At 38.4% G+C, this 26,514-nt stretch overlaps 1 protein-coding gene across 3 annotated transcripts in view; it reads left to right on the plus strand.

Moving 5' to 3' along the window:
- LOC150078391 (transmembrane protein 230) overlaps nucleotides 1-26,514 on the plus strand; it is a 150,941-nt gene that overhangs the window by 91,911 nt on the left and 32,516 nt on the right. For all 3 annotated transcript variants that reach the window (XM_090384848.1, XM_090384849.1, XM_090384847.1), the window contains exon 3: nucleotides 17,673-17,795. In XM_090384848.1, the coding sequence (XP_090240974.1) occupies nucleotides 17,673-17,795 (123 nt within the window). The remainder of the gene's footprint in view (nucleotides 1-17,672; nucleotides 17,796-26,514) is intronic.

Here is a 26,514-nt window from a genome sequence, read left to right on the forward strand (position 1 = left end):
CTCACTTTCTAAGCTGTTCTTCCTATCAACAACCTCACTGATCTAGTTACCCTTTCTGGAAGTTCTATATTTTTCTTCAGGTGTGGCCTCCAGACCTGAACACAATATTCAAAATGTGGTCTGACCATATCTGATCCAGTGGACAAAGACATCCTTTTCCCTACTTGTAAAGGCCCTATATATCACAGATAAGACAACATGTGCTTTCCTAGTCACTTTTTTACACTGTATGGAAAATTCATGTCTACTGAATCATAACCCCTACCTCAAGTCTTTTTCATCCTGGACCACTCTTAACTCCATTACCCCTAGTTTATAAGTAACTTTATACATTAAGTTCAGAAATTTTTAACACTGTACCACTACCATTTCATACTCGTGAACCTTTCGACACCCTTCATATCCAGGAGGTGGGGGACTCCTGCCAATTTTGTTCATTATGTGCAAAAACTTACATTTAGAAGCATTAAACTTCAGTTGCCATTTTTCATTTGATTTAAGTAATTTCAAAGCAGATTGGCCAGGTTCTGGTCATTAACCACCTTTCCTATCATTAAATCATCAGTCATCAGCGAAATGTCAATCAACTTTGACACTTTACCTGCACTCCCTCATCAATGTCATTAAAGAAAATAAGCAACAGAAGTGGCTCCAACGTTGATCCCTAAGGGACTTGACTGCTATGCTGGTCCATCCTGAAATAAATCCATTTATGGCTGCTCTGTCTCCTATCTTTTAGCCAGCCCTTGATCCAATGAAGGATCATGCCATTAATGCCAATTTGTTCCAGTTTATATAATAGCCTTTCATGGGGAACTGTTTCAGAAGCTTTATTGAAATCAAGATAAATAATGTCCAAATTGTTTCTTGCATCCAACTGTTTTATGACCTTATCATAATAATTAATTAGATTGGTTAAACAAAACTTCTCCTTTACAGGCCCCATGTTGTGATCCATTCCTGTCAAAATGGTCCTATATTGTGTCCTTAATCAGAGACCCCACAATCTTAACCACACTGAAGTCAGGCTTACTGGTGTACTGTTGTCCATCATGTCTTTTGCCCTGCCTTGTTGGTTGGGGAGATGTTAGCACTTCTCCAACACAGTGGGGAACTTCTCCAGAGTCTAGCAGTGATCTCATTAACATTCTCAATGAGATTATGCACTCACATGCAGCATTTTATAGTATAAACAGGATATGTACCATCCACCTTTGGAGCCTTACCTTTGCTCATCTTCAGTACTTCAGCTCATATGCTCTTCTCTGAAATGGGTATATCACTTAATTTACAATAGTCTGGCTCCTTGTCACTGATCCATCATGGTTTGAATGGCCTTTCAACTGTAAAAATCATTGCTAAGTAGCTATTCAACTCATCTACCAATTTTTCCTAGAAATCTTCCTTCCTTCCTCCCCCCCCCCCACCAGGAATTTCTGCAGGTCCTTAGTAAAGTAGACTATCATCACAAAGCCTTGGAACTGTTAAATTAGTGGTTTCAACCTTTTTTTTAATAATGGCACCCTGAGTAATTTATTTTATTTTGTGGCACCCCTACTCAATTTTCTGCCTGTTAGATCCGATTCTGTGTGTGTGTGTGTGTGTGTGTGTGTGTGTGTGTGTGTGTGTGTGTGTGTGTGTGTGTGTGTGTGTGTGTGTGTGTGTGTGTGTGTGTGTGTGTGTGTAATATTAAAAAAATGTGTTATATGATAGTTGTTACAATAATATAACTATAAACAAAATTACAGTTCATAATACAAATTGTGTGTGTATATATATACAATATATATATATATAATTTTTCTATTTATATAGAGGTACTAAATAAACATCAATTGTAGATCACCACAAAATTAAAAAGATACTGTACACCTTTTTATAATGAAATAAACATAAATTTAAAAAAATAAATAAGTTTAATAACTTAAACCCAAATTACGTGGCACCCCTGGAATGTTTTGCAGCATCCTAAGGTGCTGCGGCACCCTTGTTGAAAACCACTTTGTTAATTAATAGGGTAACTTATAAGGTGACTCACAGAAATCTCTTGTGGGATTAGAATGTTAGTGTTAATAAAATTCTGCAGGTTTGGCTGAATGCCAGAAAGATTTCTAAGGACATATATTGGGCATTGCATGCCATGGGTTGCTGGTTGCCTAGATTTTATCCCTAATGAAATTTCTTAAAATGATTTCTGCTTAGGCCCATTGTATCATTTGTGGGCAGTCCTATGTATGCACTCTGCAGATACCTGGCCAAACTGATATCCCCCTATTGTAAGACAGCCCAGCTTTACCATTAGACTTTATTGATTTTGTACACACTCAGGTAATTGAAGACTATGAGCAGTGGTGCCGTTTGATGTGGTGTCCCTCTTTATGTGCATCCCCACAGAATACTTAGTGTATAGTGTTAATTGTATTGTGGCTCCAGGGGTTTCCCCAACTCTGCATCGAGCAATATGATGAATACAAACTTTGTAAAAGCCAGATTTATGTAGGTTAGTGAGTATTTGTGTAGTACAGCAATACCTCACACAGTGCGGCTTCAATCAGTACGGGATTCACTATAGTATGGTTTATAATCTGCAACTGCAATTAATTATCAATTAATTTTGTTCTTATTCTACCTCATTACTATTTGTATTTATTATTATTCTAACTAATTCATGCATAATTATTTCTAATATAAAAAAAGTCCTTATGATACTCACGTGTCATTATTTTTCCCATTGAAAATATTTCCCATTTAGTGCTGATTCAGTCAGTATGGTAGTTTTTTTCCAACGCATTAACCGCACCGTGCGAGGTATTCCTGTATTAGTGTAAGGTTGTGTTGTTCATCCACCTCTTAGCCTAGGGGCTTGTATTTTCACACAGAAACCTCTAATTTACTGTCCAGTGCCATGAGGAGGCTGGCCAGGAAAGTAGGGAGTAAAAGCATTGGCAGGGTTGAACCCTGTGGTAGCTGAGGCTACAGACAGGAAGAGCCCAATAAAAAAAAAAAAGGAAAAAAAGTGAAACAGAAGAGAATAGTGGAGAGATAAGAAGTGGGAGGGGGGGGTTAAAGTGATAGAGAGAAAGAGGGGGCAGTAGTGAAGGTACCCACCTAGTTGAAAAGGGGAAAAAGAAGAGGGTCCCTCAGGTCAGAATGCCCATCCTGGGTTGGGGAGAGTTTATAGTTAGCAGTGGGGGTGACCCACCAGGCAAAGGGGGAAGTGTGCCACCCAGCATGGGGAAAGAGAACAACCACCCCAGGTGGTAGGAATGAAGGATCAAAAGGAAAGGGTCCCTATGTTGGAGTTTCTTCTTGGAGACTATCCCACACTGACCAGGGATCAAGCCCTACTGGCCAGTGTCTACAACATGCTGACTAAGTAGCCATGGCATCGTGTCTGCTAGGATGGGCATGGGGCCTTAAGTGGTCCTCTTGCCCACCAGTCAATGGGGGGGTAGGAGAGACAATTTGTGACATTCATGACTACTCATTCACGCACAGTGTGAGCTGTGTGTATGATATTGGAGAGAGAGAGAGAGAGATGTCACATTAAGGGACAGCACTATTTTGAATAGGGAGGATATTTGTAACAGTATTGAATTGTCTCTCTAGCACCATGTTATCTGTTATATCAGGGTATCATATATAAGCAGGTTCATGGTGAAGGAAGAACTATGAACTCTTAATAAGTGCCATTGTTGTTAATTTAGCTATGGAAGAGCTGCTGGAATCTAGGATTTTTAATGGATTATTTCTGTCCCCACATGCATGGAAACTCCATGTTGACAATACTTTCACCATTATAGGAAGGAGAGGAGGGGATGAAATTCTCAATCTTTTTAATTCTCCTTTCATTTGGTTTACCTTAGAGGTGGAGCATTATTATTGGATAGGACTTGGTTCCACTGCAGAAGTGGAGCATATACCACAGCACATCTCTGAAAGTGTGGCTACCCCCAGAAGATTTTGTGAAAGTATATTCAGGAGGGGGGAGGTAAACAAAGAAAGAGAAAGATGGTCACACCTGTTACTGCCCATATATTCCTTACTATCTTGACTTAACAGAATGGATCTCAAGGATATTACAGCTCTGTCAGACATGCTGTGTGCAGCTGTCATGGCAGAGGCTGCACACAGTTTGTCAAAGGTAAAAGATCATGTACTTGCCAAGGGAGCAAGATCAAATGTCAAGATTGTGGGAAGTGTTACATAGGGGAGACAGTGTGTAGATTTGAAGATTAAATGGAGGAGAATATAGAGGATAGATTCAGCTAATTATGGGAAATTTGCTGTGGATGAACACTTTTGGGATAAAAGTCATCAAATTTTTCCAGAATGATAAAATTATAATTGTAATGTTCTGGAGAAATTTGAAATAATTTATCATTTTGATACAGAGATTTTTGATCATTCACATAGGTATTGGCCCAGAAACGGCTTGAGCTTAAGAATTTGTTCTTCTGGACATAACACCATTAATAGAGATAGGAGAGTCCTTATTCATCTCCTGTTCGAAACTGTGATCCTTGAACAGGATGACTGGTTCCACCTGGTGTGCTCCCATACCATTTCTGGTCTCCATGCATGTTTGGAGGATAATCCCCATGTTCCTCCAGTAACAAGAGCCATGGTTTGTTTTTGTTATTTGGTTTTTAGGAGCATTAGCAACTAAGGCCATATTGCTCCAGGATATGCGGTGGTCGTTCCCTGACCTTTCCGCATCCTCCGTATTTGGTGGTGACAGGCTCGAACTCCGGTCTAATCAAGAAGCGTGTGCTATGCACTGCTGCTCCTTCCCAACTGGCTACGGAGGCGCCCAAGAGCCATGGTACTTCTGGGGTTATAAGAATGTACCGTGATTATAAAATACCACTGTTGACAAAGGAGGTGGTTCAAAACTTCCTTTGAAAGCTTTGGTGTTGTTTTTATCTCCACTTTTAACTCCATAATATTTATATAGGGAGTTAAAAGTGACTTAATATAACAGTAATATATTTAAATAGTCATTTAAAAGTGACTCCATAATTATATATTTATTTATGGAATCACTTTTAACTCCATAATATTTATATATTTCTTTTTTTATTTTGATTGCTTTTAACTTCATAGTTATCATTTTATCAGTGTATTTTTATTTTATTTTACCAAAGACTTTGTTGTGTATTGATATTTATTGCAGTTATTATGAGAGCTTATCATTGGCTTTCCAGTTAAGAGAGTCCAGGAAAAACTACCTCAATATGATCCCACTTCTTTATAGTCTCCTTCCCAGAAATCTGCCATAAAAACCTCTTCAAGTAGGGAAGACAGGTTTTCCATGTGCTTAATGTCTTAAATAGAATAGGATGGATTTTCTTAAGCTGAGATGTTCTGTTTTTTTTTTTTTTTTTTTTATTGATTTGCTGTTTTAATTTTTGTATTTTGAGTTAAGGCACGAAAGAGTAGTGTCTGTTGGTGCTAATATATTTTTAAGTAATAGCTTTTGGGAGTTTTGAACTGAGATTCCTCTTCTGAGACAGTGGCTCATTAAAATTTGTTCTCACTCATTAAGCGAGAACAAATTTTTCTCCAGTAAAGAAGTATTAATGCCTGCCTGTCAGATGAACCAATGAGACTTGTGGTAGAGAAGAAAAATGAGCGGCATGCATATAAATTATCAAATGAGAAGCCTATGGTAGATATAAACTAGTGTGTAATCAGGGCACAAATGAGGTTAGGCAAGCTAAGGCATATTATGAGAAATTGCTGGCAAAGGATGCAAAGAACAGCAGCAAAGACTTCTTTGCTTATATTAAAAGCAGAAGGAAGCAGGGGGTGAATTACATTAGGTCACATAATGTCAGTGGTTTAACTGTTATGATTCTGCTCAGGTTGCTGAGAAACTGTATAGGTATTTTTGCATCTATATTCACACATGAGGAATTCTTTAGGGAAGGGGATGCCAGAAGTTTATCAAACTCTAACAAGGAGCTAAATGACTTTGTGATAACTGAAAGGAAAGTGGAGGAGAAATTGTTGAGGATAAAAAAGGCACCTCGGGCAGATGGAATCTAACTAATTATATCAAGGGAGCCTGCAAAGGAGGTAAGCAAACCCTTAGCCATAATTATTAAGGCATCCTTGGATTCAGGAGAGGCACTTACTGACTGGAGATATGTGAATGTGTATCTGATTCACAAAGGGAGATCAAAAGGTGACATGAGTAATTACAGACCCATTAGCTTAACATCTGTTCCAGGGAAAATAATGGAGTCATTGGTTAGAGAGGTAATGCAAGACCACCTGGACAGGAATGCAATTATACTGCAGTCACAGCATGGATTTGTTCAGGGGGCTGTCTTGTCTAACAAGTCTGATAAGTACGATAATACAGTGACCAAGAAACTGGATACAGAAAATAATATTGATATCATATACTTGAGTTTCAGGAAGGCTTTTGATACTGTTGCACATAAAAGACTGCACTACAAACTGGAGCAATCTAACATTGAGGGCAAGTTACTGCTATATATATAATGGGAGAAGACAGAGTGGTTATCAATGGACACTGCTCTTCCTGGACTAAGGGGCTCACATCTGATGAGTATGGGCTTGGCACACCCAGGGTCCTGAGCTTGGATATCATTATTCTTCTCTCTCTTGGTGATTTCTTTCTACTTTTGACTCTCTCACTCTCAGGATAACTCGCGAATTTTTACAGCATAAGCCTCAGGATTCCTTGCACCATATGGCTAATAATGATAATAATGTTATTAGTGGAGTCCCCCAAGTTTCACTGCTTGGCCAGTTGTTGTTTTCAATATTTATTAATGATATTGATGAAGGTAAAAAAAAGGTAAAGTGCAGCCATTATCAACCCACTGCAGGATGGAAGCCTCCTCAACAATTCATGCTGAGAGAAATGGACCATAATCTGCCACGCTAGTCCAGTGCGGGTTGGCAGATCGACCGTATTCAGCAGTCAGGGGCTTGAACCCCTGTCTACTCAAAGAGCGTGTGCTACTCCACTCCCGCGCCTGACCACTTGGCTACGGAGGCCTATTTGTGAAGGTATATCAGGCTTAATATCTAAATTTGCAAATGATACAAAGATTGGCAGCAGTCAAGGTAAGCTACTGCAATAAGATTAGGCTAAATGGGCAGCGAAATGGCACTTGATATTTAACATTGGCAAATGCAAAGTACTGTGTATGGGTAGCAGTAATCCCAGATTAACTTACCCACTGTGGGGTACTACAGTTAGGGTAGTGAAAAATGAAAAAGCCTGGGCACTAATTGTGCAGCCAGATATGAAGTTCTTTGAGCAGTGCAGATAGGCTACCAGGGCATACTCCTGGGGTTTTGACAATGATATACAGAAGTGATAATCCCTTTGAACAAAGCCATGATTAGGCTGTATTTTGAGTACTGTGTACAGGTCTGGAGGCCTCATTTTAGAAAGGATGCAGATTTGTTGGAACAGTTGCAGAGAAGGGCAACCAGATTGATGAAGGGAACAAAAGAGTGGTCTTACCAAGAAAGGCTTGTTCTGCAAATTGCAGCATCTGGAAATTTGGAACCTAAGGATACCTTAATTAAGATAATTAAGGCCTTGAATTAAGGCATTCTTCCTCCCATCCAATTATCGTCCCATTGCAATTACTTCTACTCTTTCCAAAGTAATGGAGAAATCAATTAACCACCAACTCTTAAACTGCCTAGAAACCTTTCGTCTGATCAACGATCGCCAGTATGGACTCCATCAGTGACGATCCACTGGTGATATCCTGGCTTATGTTATTCATTTACTGACAAATTCAATGGAAAAGTTTGATGAAACACAAGCAGTTGCTGTTGACATCTGAAAGGCTTTCAATCATGTTTGGCATAAAGATCTTCTAAACAAGCTTCCATGTTATGGTTTGCCAACTGTTTTTTGTAATTGGTTAACCAGTTTTCTCACTGAGGGTGATGGTAGATGGCTCTCTGTCTACTAACTTCTCCACTAATGCTGGTGTCTCCCAAGGTTCAATTCTTTCTCCCCACTCTTTTCCCATTGTATATTAATGACCTTCTTCCATTGACTGGAGATCCTATCCATAGTTTTGCCAATGATAGCACATTGCATTCCACTTTCCATTTTGAGAAACCTTGCCCAGCTCAATCAACTTCAACTTCTCGAATATCTGCTACCAATTCCCTAAATGCTGATCTCCACGTAATTCTCTAGTGGGGCAAAGACAACTTAGTTGATTTCAATCCTTCTAAAACTCAGTCTTGTCTTATATCTCGCAAAAAGGATTCTTCTGCTCCTATGCTTATCTTTGGTGACACTCCGATTTCTAGGCAAAATGATATATCTCTTTTGGGGATTACCCTGACTTCTAATCTCTCTTGGCACAAGCACATTACAAATATTGCTTCCTCTGCATCTAAAAAACTTGGTTTTCTCTTTCGCTCTCGTCGTTACTTTTCTTCCAAACAGCTGCTCACTCTGTATAATGTATAAATCGCAAATCTGCCCTGCCATGGAATATTTTTCCCACATCTGGGGTGGTGCCCCCAAAACCTCTCTCAGGCTTCTAGATTCCATTCTGAAGAGGGGAGTTAGGTTAATTAATGACTCCTCTCTAACAGAGTCTCTCCACTCGCTGTCTCATAGACTTACTGTTTCTGCTGCATGCCTCTTCTACAGATACTTCCATGGGCACTGTTATTCTGAATTGGCTTCTATAATTCCCACTCTCTCTTTCAAAACAGTCCGAACATGTGCAGCCACCATCCATTTATTGTCCAACTTTAAACTTACAGAACCAACTTTTCATCTTTCTCGATTATTTATTCAGCTGCCATTTTCTGGAACAACCTTCCTTCATACGTATTTCCTGAAAATTACAATCTACAGAAGTTCAAGTCCAATGTCAACAAATATCTTCTTTTGTCTTTTCAACCTCCAACCCAAGCACGGTACTAAGTACTATAGGTTCTAATACCTCTTGTGCTTTGAGTAACCATGGTTGAAGCTCATTAAATTCTGAATATGGTGCTGTTTCTTGTATTCTCTTCATCTTGTAAACGCTTCACCATGCGGTCGTCCCATAATATAAACAGAAAATTTATTATTTATTTATTTTTTTTTAAATTTTTATGTATATTTACTTTGCTCTCATGGTCCTCCAGTTGAGTTTTTTTGATACATGACTCTGTGGAGAGTCATGGATAATTCCAGTAATTTTTTTCATTACTTCTGCACTCCTTCTATTGAAATGCGACTGAGCAGCAGCCTGAAAAGCAAGGCAATGGGAATTTCCAAGACTGCTAGGAGTCATAGTGGAACAAGTAAATACCTGGGCTGTGTTAGGGTAACTAAGAGTAGAAACAGGTGCATGTATACTTGCATGTACACCAATGCTAGGAGTATAGTTAATAAATTCAATGAGCTTGAAGTGCTAGTCAAGACATTAAAGCCAGATATTGTTGTTAGATCAGAGACGTGGTGTCGCACAGACATATGCAACGGAACTGGAATTTGGGGAGTACAATGTGTATAGAAAGGATAGACAGGACAGGAAGGGAGGAGGGGTTATGCTATTAGTTAAGAAACATAAAATCTAAGGAAGTGCATCCAATTGATGTTGGTGAACAATGCAATGTTGAGTCTGTTTGGTGTGACATAAGCACTGGGAAAGGAAAAATGAGAGTAGGTGTGTGTTATAGGCCTAATGAATTTGATGAGTATAATGAGCAATTGGGCAGAAAAATAGAGCGCCAGTAAATTAGTGTCTTATAATGGGGAATTTTAAAATTTCCCAGATATTGACTATAATTTGTGGGTTGGTCACTCACACATTAACAAGGCTTTGTGGATTTATTGGATCGTTGTTTTCTACAGCAGCATGTTCGGAAGGCAACTAGAGGGAGTAATACTCTTGATCTGATTATCAGTAATGATTCTTCATCCATCAAGAATCTGCAAATAAAGGAACCACTAGGTAGCAGTGATCACAGTGTGCTGAAGTGGGATTTACTCAAAGAGGTAACTACCATCAAGGGTAAAGGGAAGGGTTTTTGCTTTTGTAAAGGTGACTACGGTGGTCTGAGACAGTATTTAAATTCTATACGGTGCGACCAACTGATGATGTTACCAACGGCAAATTCAAAATGGGAAGCATTCAAAGAACTTATCTTGGAAGCTACTAGGCTTTTCATACCAACAAAGAAATATTGTTCAAGATTTAGGCCTAAATGGATGTCAGATGAACTAATTAGACATGTTTGTTATTTGGTTTTTAGGAGCATTAGCAACTAAGGCCATATTGCTCGGGGAATATGCGGTGGTCATTCCCTGACCTTTCCGCATCCTCCATATTTGGTGGTGACGGGCTCAAACCCCGGCCTAATCAAAAAGCGTATGCTATGCACTGCTGCTCCTACCCACCTCGCTACGGAGGTGCCAATTAGACATGTGACAGAGAAGAAAAATGCATGGGATACATATAAATTAACATGTGACACAGAAGCCTATAATAGATATAAGCAGGTTACAAAGGAGGTTAGGCAGGCGAAGGCAGATTACGAGAAATCTTTGGCAAAGGATGCGAAGGAAAACAGCAAAGACTTCTTTACTTATGTAATCTCTAGAAGGAAGGGGATGAATCAGATTGGTCCACTTGATATCGATGGTTCAACTGTTGATGATCCTGCTCAGGTAGCTAACAAAGTAAATGAATATTTTGCATTGACATTCACGCATGAGCAGTTATTCAGGGAGGGGAATGCCAGAGGTGTATTCAACTCTGGCAGTAAGCTAGATAATCTTGTAATAACTGAGAGTAAAGTGGAGGAGAAATTGTTGAAGATAAACACAAGAAAGGCACCTGGGGCAGATGGAATCTATCCAGTTATATTAACGGACGCAGCAAAGGAATAAGCAAACCCTTAGCCATAATAATGAAATCTTCCTTGGATTCAGGGAAGGTATCCATGGACTGGAGATGTGCAAATGTGACCCCAATCCACAAAGGAGGATCAAAGTGAGACACAGGTAATTACAGACCTGTTAGTTTAGCATTAGTAGAGGCATTTCATGCAAGAAAGCAAGCTTATGCAGCATCAGCCAAAAAAAAAAAATAAAAAATAAAAAATAACCACTTCCACTTCACCCGTCTGTTCGTTCGAAATACCTGTCCAGCTGGGCCTTAAACTTATTTAGGCTATCAACTTCCACGACAAGGGATGGAAGTCTGTTACACCAACCGAACAACCACCCACTGGCTAAAGGCAAATTTCCTCACATCTATCCAACATCTGTCTTTCCTCGATTTGAATTTATGCCCTCTCAGGTGATTATTTTGAGCAAGAGGAAGAATCCCATCAGCATTAAGCATGCTCAAACCATTCAAGGCTTTATACACCTCTATCAGATCACCTCGCTGGTGCCTAGTCTCCAGACACTGTAATTTGCAAAACTTAAGCCTTTCTTCGTAAGAGCACCCCTTTGTTCCATTCACCAATCTTGTTGCCCTTCTCTGTACTCGTTCCAGCATCTCTACATCCTTCTTGAAATGAGGCCTCCAGACCTATATACAGTACTCTAGGTGTGTCCTGACCATTGCCTTATACAATGGAATAATGACCTCCTTATCCCTGGTAGAAAAATTCCTATATATCATCGACAATACACCATGAGCTACTCTTGCAGCCCGCCTGCACTGCTCAGAAAACTTCATATCTGCCTGCACAACCACCCCCAGGTCCCTTTCATTCTCTACCGCTGTCAGTGTAGTACCACAGAGTTGATACGTTGCTCTGGGGTTGCTGTTTCCCATATGTAGAACTTTACATTTGTAGATGTTAAACTTCATTTCCCAACTCTCAGCCCATCTGCTCAACCTTTCCAGATCCTGTTGCAGTAGCATAGTGTCAGTAGTGTCCTTGACAACCCTGCCAATCTTCGTATCGTCCGTAAACTTGGACAATAGCTTGATATACCATCATCAATATCATTTATAAATACAGAAAACAATAATGGACCTAATACTGAACCCTGAGTGACTTCACTAATAAAATTAGTCCACGATTAGCACTGTCCATTGATTACCACTCTCTGTCTTCTCCCCCCTCAACCACCCTCAACCATCCATAGCAGCAATTTGCCTCCAATGCCACACTGCTCCAGTTTTTGCAGCAGTCTTCCATGTGCAACAGTATCAAAAGCCTTTCTAAGATCCAAGTATATATTATCAAAGTTATTCCCTGCATCCAGTTCTTTGGTGACTGCATCATAGTATCCAATCAAATTGGTCAGGCAAGACACGTCCCCTTAACAAAACCATGCTGTGTCTGAGCTATAACTGAAGTCTTGTCTAGATGATCCTGCAGTCCTTCTTTAACCAGTGCCTCCATTAATTTTCTGGGAACAGAAGTTAAACTAACAGGTCTATAATTACTTGTGTTGCCCTTTGATCCTCCTTTGTGAATTGGGGTCACATTTGCACATCTCCAGTCCATGGGTACTTCCCCTGAGTCCAAGGAAGATCTTATAATTATGGCTAAGGGTTTGCTTACTTCCTTTGCTGCCTCCTTTAATATAACTGGATTTGATCCCATCCACCCCAGGTGCCTTTCTTGTATTTATCTTCAACAGTTTCTCCTCCACTTTACTCTCAGTTATTACAAGATTCTCTAGCTTACTGCCAGAGTTGAATACACCTCTGGCATTCCCCTCCCTGAATAACTCCTCATGTGTGAACGTCGATGCAAAATATTCATTTAGTTTGTTAGCTACTTGAGCAGGATCATCAACATTTGAACTGTCGATATCAAGTGGACCAATCTGATTTATCCCCTTCCTTCTAGAGTTTACAAAACAGCAAAGATTTCTTTACATAAGTAAAGAACTCTTTGCTGTTTTTCTTTGCATCCCTTGCCATAGATTTCTTGTAATCTGCCTTCGCCTGCCTAACCTCCTTTGTAACTTTGTTACAGATAAACTTGAATCTCTCATAGGCTTCTGTGTCACGTGTTAATTTGTATGTATCCCATGCAATTTTCTTCTCTGCCATATGTCTCATTAGTTCATCTGACATCCACTTAGGCCTAAACCTTGAACAATATTTCTTAGTTGGCATATAAAGCCTAGTAGCTTCCAAGATAAGTTCTTTGAATGCTTCCCATTTTGAATTTGCTGTTGGTAACATCATCAGTTGGTCGCACCGTATAGAATTTAAATACTGTCTCAGTCCATCGTGGTCGCCTTTACGAAAGCAATAACCCTTCCCTTTACCCCTAATGGTAGTTACCTAATGGTAGTGAGTAAATTCCACTTCAGCACACACTGTGATCACTGCCACCTAATGGTTCATTTACCTGCAGATTCTTAATGCATGAAGAATCACTACTGATAATCAAATCAAGAGTATTACTCCCTCTAGTTGCCTCCCGAACATGCTGATGTAGGAAACAATCATCCAATAAATCCACAAAAGCCTTGCTAGTGTGTGAGTGACCAGCCCCCAAATTCCAGTCAATATCTGGGAAATTAAAATTCCCCATTATAAGACTCTCTGATTTACTGGCCCACTCTATTTCCCTGTACAGTTTCTTATTATACTCATCAGAGTCATTAGGCCTATAGCACACTCCTACTCTCAATTTTGATCTTCCAATGTTTATGTCACACCAAACTGACTTGACACTGCACTGTCCAGCAATGTCGACTGGCTTCACTTCCTTGGATTTTATGTATTTCTTAACTAATAGCATAACCCCTCCGCCCTTCCTATCCTGTCTATCCCTTCTGTAGACATTGTACTCCCCAAATTCCAGTTCTGCATTCCTTATATCTGTGTGATACCACGTCTCTGAAATCCCCACAATATCTGCCTTTGATGTTTTGAGCAATACCTCAAATTCATCAAATTTATTTACCAAACTCCTAGCATTGGTGTACACGCAAGTATACATGCACCTGTTCTTTTTCTTAGCTACCCTAAAACAACCCATGTGTTTACTTGTACCCCAATGATTCCCAGCAGTCTCTGAAATATCCTGCATCTTATTTTCCAGGCTGCGGCTCATTCCAATAGAAGCAGTGCAAGAATCACTTTCACCTCTGCCAGTGGCTACTGTTAATCTATTAGTCCTTGTGTCCCCCCAATCTAGCAGTTTTCCGACCCACCTAACACCGCCTCAATAGCATCAGCAAATTTCTTGCACCCTTTCTATTTAAGTTCTGTTTAACTTCTGTTCCAGGGAAATTAGTGGAGGCACTAGTTAAAGAAGCATTGCAGGATCATCTAGACAAGACTTTAGTTATAGCTCGGACACACCATGTGTTTGTTAAGAGGAAGTCTTGTCTGACTAATTTGATTGGATACTATGATGCGGTCACAAAGGAAATGGATGCAAAGAATAACTTTGATATCATATATTTGGATCTTAGAAAAGCCTTTGATACTGTTGCACATGGAAGACTGCTGCACAAATTGGAGCAGTGTGGCATTGAAGGCAAATTGCTGCTATGGATAAAGGGATTGTTGAGTGGGAGAAGACGGAGTGGTAATCAGTGGACACTGCTCTTCATGGTGTTATTAGTGTAGTCCCTCAGGGTTCAGTGTTGGGTCCATTGTTGTTTTCTGTATTTATAAATGATATTGATGATGGTATATCAGGCTTAATGTCCAAGTTTGCAGACAATACGAAGGTTGGCAGGGTTGTCAAGGACACTACTGACACTATGCTACTGCAACAGGATCTGGAAAGGTTGAGCAGTTGGGCTGAGAAGTGGCAAATGAAGTTTAACATTGACGAATGTAAAGTACTACGTATAGGAAGCAGTAATCCCAGAGTAACATATCAACTCTGTGGTACCACACTGACAGTGGTAGAGAAAGAAAAGGACCTGGGGGTAATTTTGCAGGCAAATATGAAGTTTTCTGAGCAGTGCAAATGGTCTTCAAGAGTAGCTGATGGTGTCTTGTCAATGATATACAGGAATTTTTCTAGCAGGGATAACGAGGTGATTATCTCCTTGTATAAGGCAGTGGTCAGACCACATCTTGAGTACTGTATACAGGTCTGGAGGCCTCATTTTAAGAAGGATGTACATCTGTTGGAACAAGTACAGAGAATTGCAACAAGGTTAGTGAATGGAACAAAGGGTTGCTCTTACGAAGAAAGGCTTAAGTTTTGGAAATTACAGTGTCTGGAGACTAGGCACCTGCGCGGTGATCTGATTGAGGTGTATAAAGCCTTGAATGGTTTGAGCATGCTCAATACTGATGGGATACTTCCTCTTGCTCAGAATAATCGCCTGAGAGGGCATAAATTGAAATTGAGGAAAGACGGTTGTACGATAGATGTGCGGAAGTTTGCCTTTAGCTAGCGGGTGGTTGATTGCTGGAACAAACTTCCATCTGTTGTAGAAGTTCATAGCTTAAATAGATTCAAGGCAGAACTTGACAAACAACATTTATCTATAGTCAAACATTTGGAGCGAGTGGATGGGGGAAATAAGGGTGTTGTTTTTTTGACTGATGCTATATAAGATTGCTTTCTTGCATCATGTACCTTTACTAATTATATTTGACATGTTGTTGTTGTAACCAGAATGATTTCAATTGTATGTTGAAGTCCTAAACTAGTACAATGAAAAAGGCAATGCACAAAGAAATACCAGACTCTATTTCAGCCATTCAAGTTGAACCTGTAAAAATTTGGACTGCCAAGCCCAGTGCACGAGTGATGCACTGGGCTTGGCAGTCCAAATTTTCAAAATCAGAATTTTCTGGAATATCTTGTATTAGGTTGAACAAAATTTCTGAGATACCATTAGAGGTACTGAAAAAGCCTGTAAGCAGTTCTTACAGTGTCATTACAGTTCTTACAAGCTTCAGTGTCATGATCTTTGTTCATAAATCTAAAGTATAGAGAAACATTACACCTGGGAAATCCTGTCATTTCATTGACTATAATTACATAATAGATGTCTTTTATTGTCTGAAATATTTTATCAAGAATTACTATAAAAATATTCTCATCTATGAGTAATCTCCTACTCTCAAATCTAACATAATTGTAATATTGCTTGTGTAATCTCTGTGCCCTCTTATGGCCTGCCCTTAAATACACCGGTATCAAAGAGTGGAAAACATTCTCATGAGTGCAACCTTGTGCTCTTCTTTCTTTCTTTCTTTTTTTTTTTTTTTTTTTTTTTTTTTTTTTGTCTTATCAGATGGTTGACTAAACATTAGTACTTGCTTTGTTCATACAGATTGCTCTGTGACAGCTACAGTTTCAAATTTTGTGGTTAATATCAACTTTAGTTCATAAGCTTATTTTTAAACTGAAAATATAAAAAATTAAACATTTATGTGGTACAATAATGTTTAATTTTGCAAATCATTACTTAAAATATTTATGGAAAACTTTATCATTCATCTCATCATACATTAACCAAGCACACTTTCCCATTCATTTCTGGCTTTTTGGCAATTTTGGATTTTCAGGCCCTTCAGATGTTGGTCCCCCTCCCCTCTAGATTTTCGTGATCACTTTGAGTCGGAACAAGATAAGGATGAAGTTGAGTACTCTTGTGACACCTGTACTTGTTTATTTTCCATTTTTGAATAAATTTATCTGTAGTCATGCAAGGGACAAGTTCATTAGCTGACAATAGCAATCCAACAGAATGTATAAATGAGTAAAATAACCAATCACAAACAAAAGAACCTGTCAGTGGCAGGAGACAGAAATGGTGACATCAGCATCTTAGCCTCTTAGAATCTGCACCAACATAGGGGAAAAAGTGTACATCATTTTGAATGAAAGAGTAAACAAGAATTTGAAATAAAGGCATTTGCAGTGGATGCAAGAATATTTTTCTCTGAAATATGAATACTGTTTTTCTCTTTCATGATTCAATAAGTTATTTTACATAATTTGATTAGCATTATATATTATTTATTTCTCTATGTTTTTTGTTAAAATATTAGGGAAGACACTCCCCAATATTTTATTATATTGAGTGAACAGAAAGTTCAAAGGGTATCATTATAAAAAACACAGTAAGGAAGAAGTATTTTATTTAAGAAAATTAAGGAAAAAAATTGAATTTGATGAAATATATAATAGATAAAAATTAGTTTCTTCTTATGACAGCCCATTCCAGGGGAGTATACATCTTTAATAACTGCTCATAGCAGTTGATAAACTGTTGCTGCATTCTTGCTACAGTTAGTAATAGATTATGCATTTTTTACATCATACGAGTCACTTCATCAGTATTGGATTTGATATTTTTAAAAGAAGTTACAGTTTAAAAAATGTTTTAATGAAAACTTTAATTATCATGGCAGATCCTTAACACTATGTGATGTTGCTATCATATCACAGAGCAATCTAGTTGAATAAAATAAGTTAATTTTATTTTTATTCCTTCAGATGAAATTGCTAATGACTGCAGATTCATCATATTGAACTGCATACCATTGTTTTAATTACATTTTTTTTTTTCCTTCGAAGATATGATCTAAAGATTAATAACATAAGTGAATTTGAAAATAAGATGGGATTTCCTCAAATAGATTTTATTCAAAAAAAACCAGTTAACAAAAAGTTAAAGTAATGGTTTTATTTAATCTTTTCTTGGACCTTGCTTAAAAGTCGTTTTATAAGGTTCTGAATTTTCATTGCAGTTTAAAAAGGTTGATTCCAAAATACCCTGGAAGGCTATTTTATTAGCTGTATTTCTGTTTGTAATGGGAACATGCCTTACTCTCTTTTCATCTCTACTGCTGACTGGCTATTTAAATGTGAAAGTAAGTAATGATGATAGTTCATAAAATTCAGAAGTATTTTATGTGTTAGCATTAGTTGAGGCATAAGATGCAAGAAAGCAAGCTTATACAGCATCAGCCAAAAAAACCCATTTCACCCATCCGGTCACTCCAAATATTTGTCTAGTTTAGCTTTAAATTAATTTAAGCTATCAACTTCCACAACAACAGACGGAAGTCTGTTCCAGCAATCAACTACCCGCTGGCTAAAGGCAAACTTCCACACATCTATTCTACAACTGTCTTAGCAGTAGCATTAGTACATGAAGCAAGAAAGCACATTGAGCATGATCAAACCATTCAAGTCTTTATATGCCTCAATCTGATCACCTCGCAGGTGCCTAGTCTCCAGACACTGTAATTTCCAAAACTTAAGCCTCTCTTGGTAAGAGCGTCCCTTTTTCCTCTCACCAATCTTGTTGCCCTTCTTTGTACTCATTCTAGCAACTCTACATCCTTCCTCAAATAAGGCCTCCAGACCTGTATGCAGTACTTGAGGTGTGACCATTGCCTTATACAAAGGGATAAACACCTCCTTGTCTCTGCTAGCAAAATTCTTATATATCAGTGATAAAACTACATGACCTGCTCTGGCAGCCCATTTGCACTGCTTGGAGAACTTCATATCTGACTGCACAATTACCCCCCCCCAGGTCGTTTTCATTCTCCACCTCCCTGTGTAGTACCACACAGTTGGTATGTTTCTCTTGGGTTACTTCTACCCATAGGAGTACCTTGCATTTGTCGAGGTTAAACTTCAAGTGCCACTTCTCAGCCCATCTGCCTAACTTTTCTAGATCCTCTTGCAGAACTATATTGTCTATACTGTCATTAACAACCCTGCCAACCTTTGTATCATGTACAAACTTGTAAATTACGCCTGATATACCTTCATCGATATCATTGATAAATACACAAAACAACAATGGACCCAGCACTGAACCCTGGGCTACTCCATTAATAACATTAGTCCACGTAGAGCAGTACCCATTTATTACTACTCTCTGCCATCTCCCACTCAACCGTCCCTTTATCCATTGCAGCAACTTGCCCTTAATGCCACATCGCTCCAATTTGTATAGCAGTCTTCCAGGTTCAACAGTATCAAAAGCTTTTCTGAAACCAAGTATACGATACTTCTTTAATCAGTGACTCCATTATTTAGACATTAGTTACACATGATTAATATTATTTAAACTGGACTATACAACAGTAATTTCACAGTTGTACACTTATTTTAGTACCTTGTGAGTGACAACTTTTTTTGTTGTTGTTGTTGGTGGATTATATTTAATATATACACCGATATATAAAATATTTTGGATATCTTTGAATACCTTTATTTGCACACACAATATAGGCCTTTGCTAAGGAAACAAACAGTCTTAATAATGAACAGATTTATTTTGTATAAGTGGCAAAGGAACTAAGGAAACTCTTAATTCTTAATTATGAGACTTGGACTCAGGAGAAGTCGCTATGGACTGGAGATGTGCAAATGTATCCCCAATTCACAAAGGGTGACACGAATAATTACAGACCAGTAGTTTAACTTCTGTTCCGGGTAAAATAATGGAGTCACTGGTTAAAGATCCATTGCAGGATCATCTAGACAAGACTGCTGCAATATTTCAGACACAGCATGGGTTTGTTAAGGGAAAGTCTTGTCTGACAAATTTGACTGGATACTATGTATGATGTGGTTACAAAGGAACTAGATGCAAAAAATAATTTTGATATCATATACGTGGATTTCAGGAAAACTTTTAACACTGTTGCGCATGGAAGATTACTGTACAAATTGGAGCAGTATGGTATTAAGAGCAAGTTGCTACAATGGATAGAAGGGTGGTTGAATGGGAGAAGACAGAGTGGTAATCAGTGGATGCTGCTCTTCGTGGACTAATGTTATTAGTGGAGTCCAACAGGGTTTGGTGTTGTGCTCAGTGTTGTTTTGTTTATTTATCAATGATACTGATGAAGATATATCAGGCTTAGTGTCAAAGTTTGCATATGATACAAAAAAAGTTGGCAGGGTTGTTAATGTCAGTAATAGCAGTGTGCTACTTCAACAGGATCTAGAAAATTTGGGCATCTGGGCTGAGAAGTGGCAATTGAAGTTTAAAATCGACAAATTCAAAGTACTGCATATGGGTAGAAGTAACCCCAGAGGAATGTACCAACTGTGTGGTACTACACTTAGGGTGGTTGGAAAATGAAAGACCCGTAAGTGGCTGTGCAGTCAGATGCGAAGTTTTCTGAACAATGCAGACAGGCTGCAAGAGCAGGTCATGGGGTATTGTCAATGCTATACAGGAATTTTGCTAGCAGGAAAAAGGAGGTGATTATCCCTTTGTATAAGGCAATGGTGAGGCCATGCCTTGAGTACTGAGTACAGGTCTGGAGGCCTCATTTTAGGAAGGATGTAGATTTACTTGAGCGTGTACAGAGAAGGGCAACAAGATTGGTGAGGGGGAACGAAGGGATCCTCTTACCAAAAAAGGTTAAATTCTGCAAATTGGAGTGGCTGGAGATTAGGCACCTGTGAGGTGATAAGGCCTTGAATGGGTGAGCACACTGAATTCTGATGGGATTTTTCCACTTGCTCAGATTACGAACTTGAGGGTGCATAAATTAAAATTGAGGAAAGACAGTTGTAGAATAATGTGCAGAAATTTGCCTTTAGCCAGCAGGGTTGGGGGAGATTAATTGCTGGAACAAACTTCCATTTGTTGTTGTGGAAGTTGATAGCTTAAATAAATTCAAGGATTAACTGGAGAAACTTTGAGGGAATGGTTGTGTGAAATTGTTTTTTTTTTTTTTTTTTTTTCCTGATGCTACATAAGCTCATACACTTGCTTTCTTGCATCACATGCCTCTATTACTACTACTACCACTACAGAATATTATGATTGGTATAAAGCTAACATCTAAAAAATTATATTACTAGTAATACTGGCAAATTGATCACAAAGAAGCAAAACATAAGTGTTTTGCTTCTGTTTTATATTCCTCATGCTTGATCTTTCCTTAATACGTGAATAGTACAATGACGAGTTGAGTAAAGATCATGCTAAACATACATGCCACCTTATAAATGTAAATATATATTAAAGCTGTGGCATTTGTTTTTCCAGAAAAGCAAAAGTTAACCTCAGACTTCTTTTTCTTTAGGAATGTAATTATATCATAAAACTAAAATCTGCTGTAGGGAAGGTGAGATTTCTTCTGATTTATACTTGATATTAATTTATAACGAAATTATCTCACAAGTAAATTGTAATGTTAAAAAAAAAAAAAAAAAAAAACTGAATGCATACATCTCTTGCAAAGTAAGGACAGCTAAAGACTTGTAAAATAATAAGAAAGCAATTTAATAAACAAAATAAATTGTGATTATATTCACATTTACAGGTTTAAAATTTACACTATATAAAATGCTCTACCAGAATGGTTAAAATGCAAAGAAGCAGGCTTTTTCTTTAGCTGTGGGTATGGGGGAACGCAAACTTTTCCATTGCCAAAATATAACCATCCAGATTTGTTTTGAACTTTAGAATACTCTCTTTTCCTATAGTTCTTTTCTCTACTACCAGTGAGAATATCCCCCCCAAATCATTGTACTGATCCCCTTCATAACCTTATAGATCTCAATCAGTGCCCCCTACCCTTCCCAAGATGTTGTCCAAACTTTGTGGTTCACACCTTCTATGCTTCTTTTTATATAAACATAGATTAACAGTCTTCACAGATCTGGGACAGTACTGATCCCTGTGACACTCCAGTTTCTACAGGATCCACCCTGAAGAATATTCATTTATAGCTAGCTACAGTCTGTCTCCTATCTAATCCAGTTGCTTTATTTATATAATAGACTTTCATGCTGAATCATATCAAAAGCTTTACTAAACTCAAGGTAAGTAATATTGAAATCAAATCTTCTATTCAACTGTTTTATGACTGTCACAGTAATGATATCATTATTATTCAGGTTGTCCTACAGGTCGACCATCACTGATCCGGTTCCACTGCTAATTCGGATGGCCCCAGGTGCCAAGTGATTTCTAGTGCATTTCTAAAAGCGATTTCTGCAAAGAGCATTTGAGTGAACAGATTCTATTTTTTGTTTCAAAAACCGTTTTCTTGATTTTATTTGTATATCAGAGTAGCACTTTCGCTTTACAAGAAGTAGGCAAAGGCCCAGAAAGGGAATCCACCTTTCTGTTTCTTTTTTCTATAAATACTAATTACTAACTCAGCCACTTGGTCACCTCGTGGCACTGCTCCTGCGTCCCCCTTGACGGGGCCGGTAACTTGGGTGGAAAAGATAAACCCCCAGGGCCAAAAGGAGCCATCATGGATTCTACAAATTTTCCACCCTTAGAGCCTTCAAGCTCAAGGCAAGAATCCTGTTATGAAGACAATGACAATAGTCAACCTAAAAGACTTCGAACAGAAACACACTGTTCAGACATTCCTAATTTTTTGGTGATACAGTCTGTCTCCACAGCCTGTGGGTAAGTTATCCCCATTCATGATTCGAAAACATCTAGAATCTATTGCAGGATCACCAAAAATGGTAAAGCGACTACAATCCAGAGATCTCCTGATTGAACAGCCACCACCAAACATTCAGAGTGGCTATTAAAGACAACAACATTTGGTGGGTTGCCAGTATCTGTTACTCCCCACAATACCTTAAATTCATCAAAAGGAGTCATCACCGAATGGGACTTAATTACAGTGTCTGAGGAGGAATTAGTACAAGAACTTGGCAATCAAAGGGTAATCAGTGCTAAAAGAATAATGACAAAAAAAGATGGAAATCTCATTCCAACTCGTTCCATCGTTTTAACTTTTATTACTCCTGATTTGCCATCCTCAGTAAAAGCTGGATATTTAAACTGCCGAATTCATCCATACATCCCGAATCCTCTTCGCTGTTTTAAATGCCAGAAATATGGCCATTCACAACAGGCATGCAGAGGTGACGCCATCTGTCCTATTTGTGGAGCAAAAGATCATACACAGGCAGATTGTCCAGCCGCAATTCCCATTTGCCCCAACTGCAAAGGCAATCACCCCGCCTTTTCTAAATCATGTGAAATGTGGAAAACGGATAGGAAAATCCAAAAGTACAAATTAGAACATAAAGTCACATATCCTGAGGCATACAGACAAATAATGTTGACCATGCCAAGTCCATCTTATGCCTCTCAAACCCAAAGTTTTCATACAACTGCAATTCAAACAGATGTGTCAATACCGCCCAACGTCTTGCTAGCTAATTGGATTAAAGCAATCTTATCAACCATTGGAAAAGAAAATTCTAAAACTAAAACCAGCAATGCCACCAATACCCCAATTAGTATCCCAACTGATACTGTGACAGTCTCAAATGACACAGAAAAATTTAAACCTAATAAAGACTGTAAGGAAACTGATCCACCAACCAACACTATGGAAGTGGATATACACCCAAATTATGAAGAACCTATCCTAGAGCTCTATGCCAGTGACACTATGGATACCTGATGCCCCTTATTCTCAAAAAAAGACTGGAAAAAATGCCCTGCATACAAAAAACAGTCAGATGAATCATCCTCAGCCAAACCAAAATAATGCCTAACATCATACAGTGGAATTGTAGAGGACTAAGAAGCCATTCTGATGACTTAAGGGATTTAATCTCTCAGTTTAATCCCATAGGTATATACCTACAGGAAACATTCTTGTTACCCCAAGTTTTGCTGAAATTCTCAAATTATATGATATACAGACGAGATAGAAGCCCAGAGTCTCCTGCCCGTGGAGGGGTAGCCATTCTTGTAAATTCTAACATACCATCTAGACTGATCCAATTAAGAACCACCCCTAGAAGCTGTGGCAGCTCGGATTGCAGTTGGTATTTCAGTTACCATTGTTTCGATTTATATTCCACCATCTCTTCCACTTGCCCTTTCAGAACTTGACAACCTCATTGCACAACTTCCAACTCCAATTTTTTTTTTTCGGTGACTTTAATGGACTACTATGATTTTTTAGCATTTCTCACCAACCATTGAAGTAAAAACGAAAACCAAAATCTTAATAACTTTGTATTTAAATTTATAATAGATTTACAGTGGATATACAAATAAAATACTGATAATAAAATACTAAATTACATTTACAGTGGATATACAAATAAAATGATAAAATACTGATAACAAAATACTGAATTAAAATACAAAATATACTAGATTAAAAGCGCTAAAATAACTGTAGCTTTCGAAGGCTTCCGCCTTCTTCCTCAACTGTTGAGGAAGAAGGCGGAAGCCTTCGAAAGCTACAGTTATTTTAGCACTTTTAATCTAGTATATTTTATTGTATTTTAATTCAGTATTTTGTTATCAGTATTTTATCATTTTATTTGTATATCCATTGTAAATGTAATTTAGTATTTTATTATTTAACAATGTTCATACTATTCCCATTCCCATAAGGTTACCATCCAATTCTACATTAAATTTAGCCTGACTTACTGCCTCTGCCACATTGCAAGGCAATTTATCCCAGTTTTGACACCTGCTGCCCATGAATGAACTTCACAAGATCCATGAGATCTCATCTATGAGAGAGAACAGACTTCCCTCATTCATTTTCCTCAACCTCTTCAGCACTTCATACACCTCAGTAAAATCTCCCCTCAGATATCTAGTTGTCAAACTTTGCAGTCCACACCTTTTAAGCCTTTCATCATGCGCATCAATTTACACTCTTCACAAATCTGCTTAGAATTCTTTAAATTCTCTCCAAAACTTCTGCCCTTTTCTCTTTTTTTTTAGATACAATAGAATACAGTATTCTGGGGGCCAAATACAGTATTCCAAATGAAGTCTAACCATTGGCTTTATCGAGGAATAATGACATCCTTGTCCACACTTCATAAAGATCCTATAAATCAGGAGTGGCCTACTTAATTTGCGATGCAATCTACTTTTTTCCTTCAAAATGTGCCGCGATCTACCATCTCAAAAATTACTTTGCACAAGATGCACAAATCAAGGGATGACTGTATATTTAAAATTCGTTGTGATCGACCGAAATTAAATCTGCGATCGACTCGTTGGCCACCCCTGCTATAAATGATTGACAGGACAGAAGGATGACGTCTTCCTAGCTGTTTACACCGCATAGAAAATTTCATGTCACGTTGAATTCTAACACTTAACTCTTTTTCATCTTGAAAAATCACTTTTAGTTGCTCTTTCTTATACATGTATCTGGGATTTCTTTTCCCCAAATGCAAACTTTACATATAGAATTAAATATAGTATTTAATTTTATTTAATTTTTACATATAGTATTAAACTAGTTGCCATTTTTTTTTTTTTTTTTTTTTTTTTTTTTTTGGATCATGTAGATATTCAACTGATCCTAGCCTTTTTGAAGCAGCATGTTCTGGCTTGCATTCTTACCACATAAAATCATCATCATAATTTGCCAGCTTACCTTGAATACCCTCATCAACCCCAGGGGCTCACATCTAGTAGTAGTAGTAGTAGTGGCATGTGATGCAAGAAAGCAAGTGTATGAGCTTATGCAGCGTCAGCCAAAAAAAAAAAAAAAAAAAATCACACCATTCCCTCCAAATGCCTGTCCAGTTCCTCCTTAAATTTATTCAACCTATCAACTTCCACAACGACAGATGGAAGTTTGTTCCAGCAATTAACCACCCGCTGGCTAAAGGCAAATTTCCGCACATCTATTCTACATCTGTCCTTTCTTAATTTGAATTTATGCCTCCTTAGGTTCGTAATCTGAACAAGTGGAAGAATCCCATCAGAATTCAGTGTGTTCAACCCATTCAAGGCCTTATACACCTCAATCAGATCACCGTGCAGGTGCCTAGTCTCCAGCCACTGCAATTCGCAGAACTTAAGCCTCTCTTGGTAAGAGAATCCCTTTATTCCCCTCACCAATCTTGTTGCCCTTCTCTGTACATGCTCAAGCAAATCTACATCCTTCCTAAAATGAGACCTCCAGACCTGTACGCAGTACTCAAGACGTGGCCTGACCATTGCCTTATACAGAGGGACAATCACCTCCTTTTCCTTGCTAGCAAAATTCCCATATATCATTGACAAAATCCCATGACCTGCCCTGGCAGCCTGTCTGCATTGCTCAGAAAACTTCATATCTGACTGCACAGTTACTACCAGGTCTTTTTCATTTTCTACCACAAGTGTAGTACCACACAGTTGGTTTGTTTCTCTGGGGTTACTTCTACCCATTATGCAGTACTTTGCATTTGTCAAGGTTAAACTTCAGTTGCCACTTCTTGGCCCATCTGCCCAAATTATCTAGATCCTGTTGCAGTAGCACACTGCCAACCTTTGTATCATCTGCAAACTTCGACACTAAGCCTGATATATCTTCATCAATATCATTGATAAATATACAAAACAACAGAGGACCCAACACCGAACCCTGTGGGACTCCACTAATAACATTAGTCCACGAAGAGCAGCACCCATTAATTACCACCCTCTGTCTTCTCCCACTCTCCTTTTATCCACTGTAGCAACTTACCCTTAATACCATTCTGCTCCAATTTGTACAGTAGTCTTCCATGTGCAACAGTGTTAAAAGCTTTCCTGAAATTCAAATATATGATATCAAAATTATGTTTTGCATCCAGTTCCTTTGTAACCACATC

This window comes from Mastigoproctus giganteus, chromosome 11, assembly GCF_048544385.1.
Source record: "Mastigoproctus giganteus isolate SK-2022 chromosome 11, ASM4854438v1, whole genome shotgun sequence".
NCBI classification, from domain to species: domain Eukaryota; kingdom Metazoa; phylum Arthropoda; class Arachnida; order Uropygi; family Thelyphonidae; genus Mastigoproctus; species Mastigoproctus giganteus.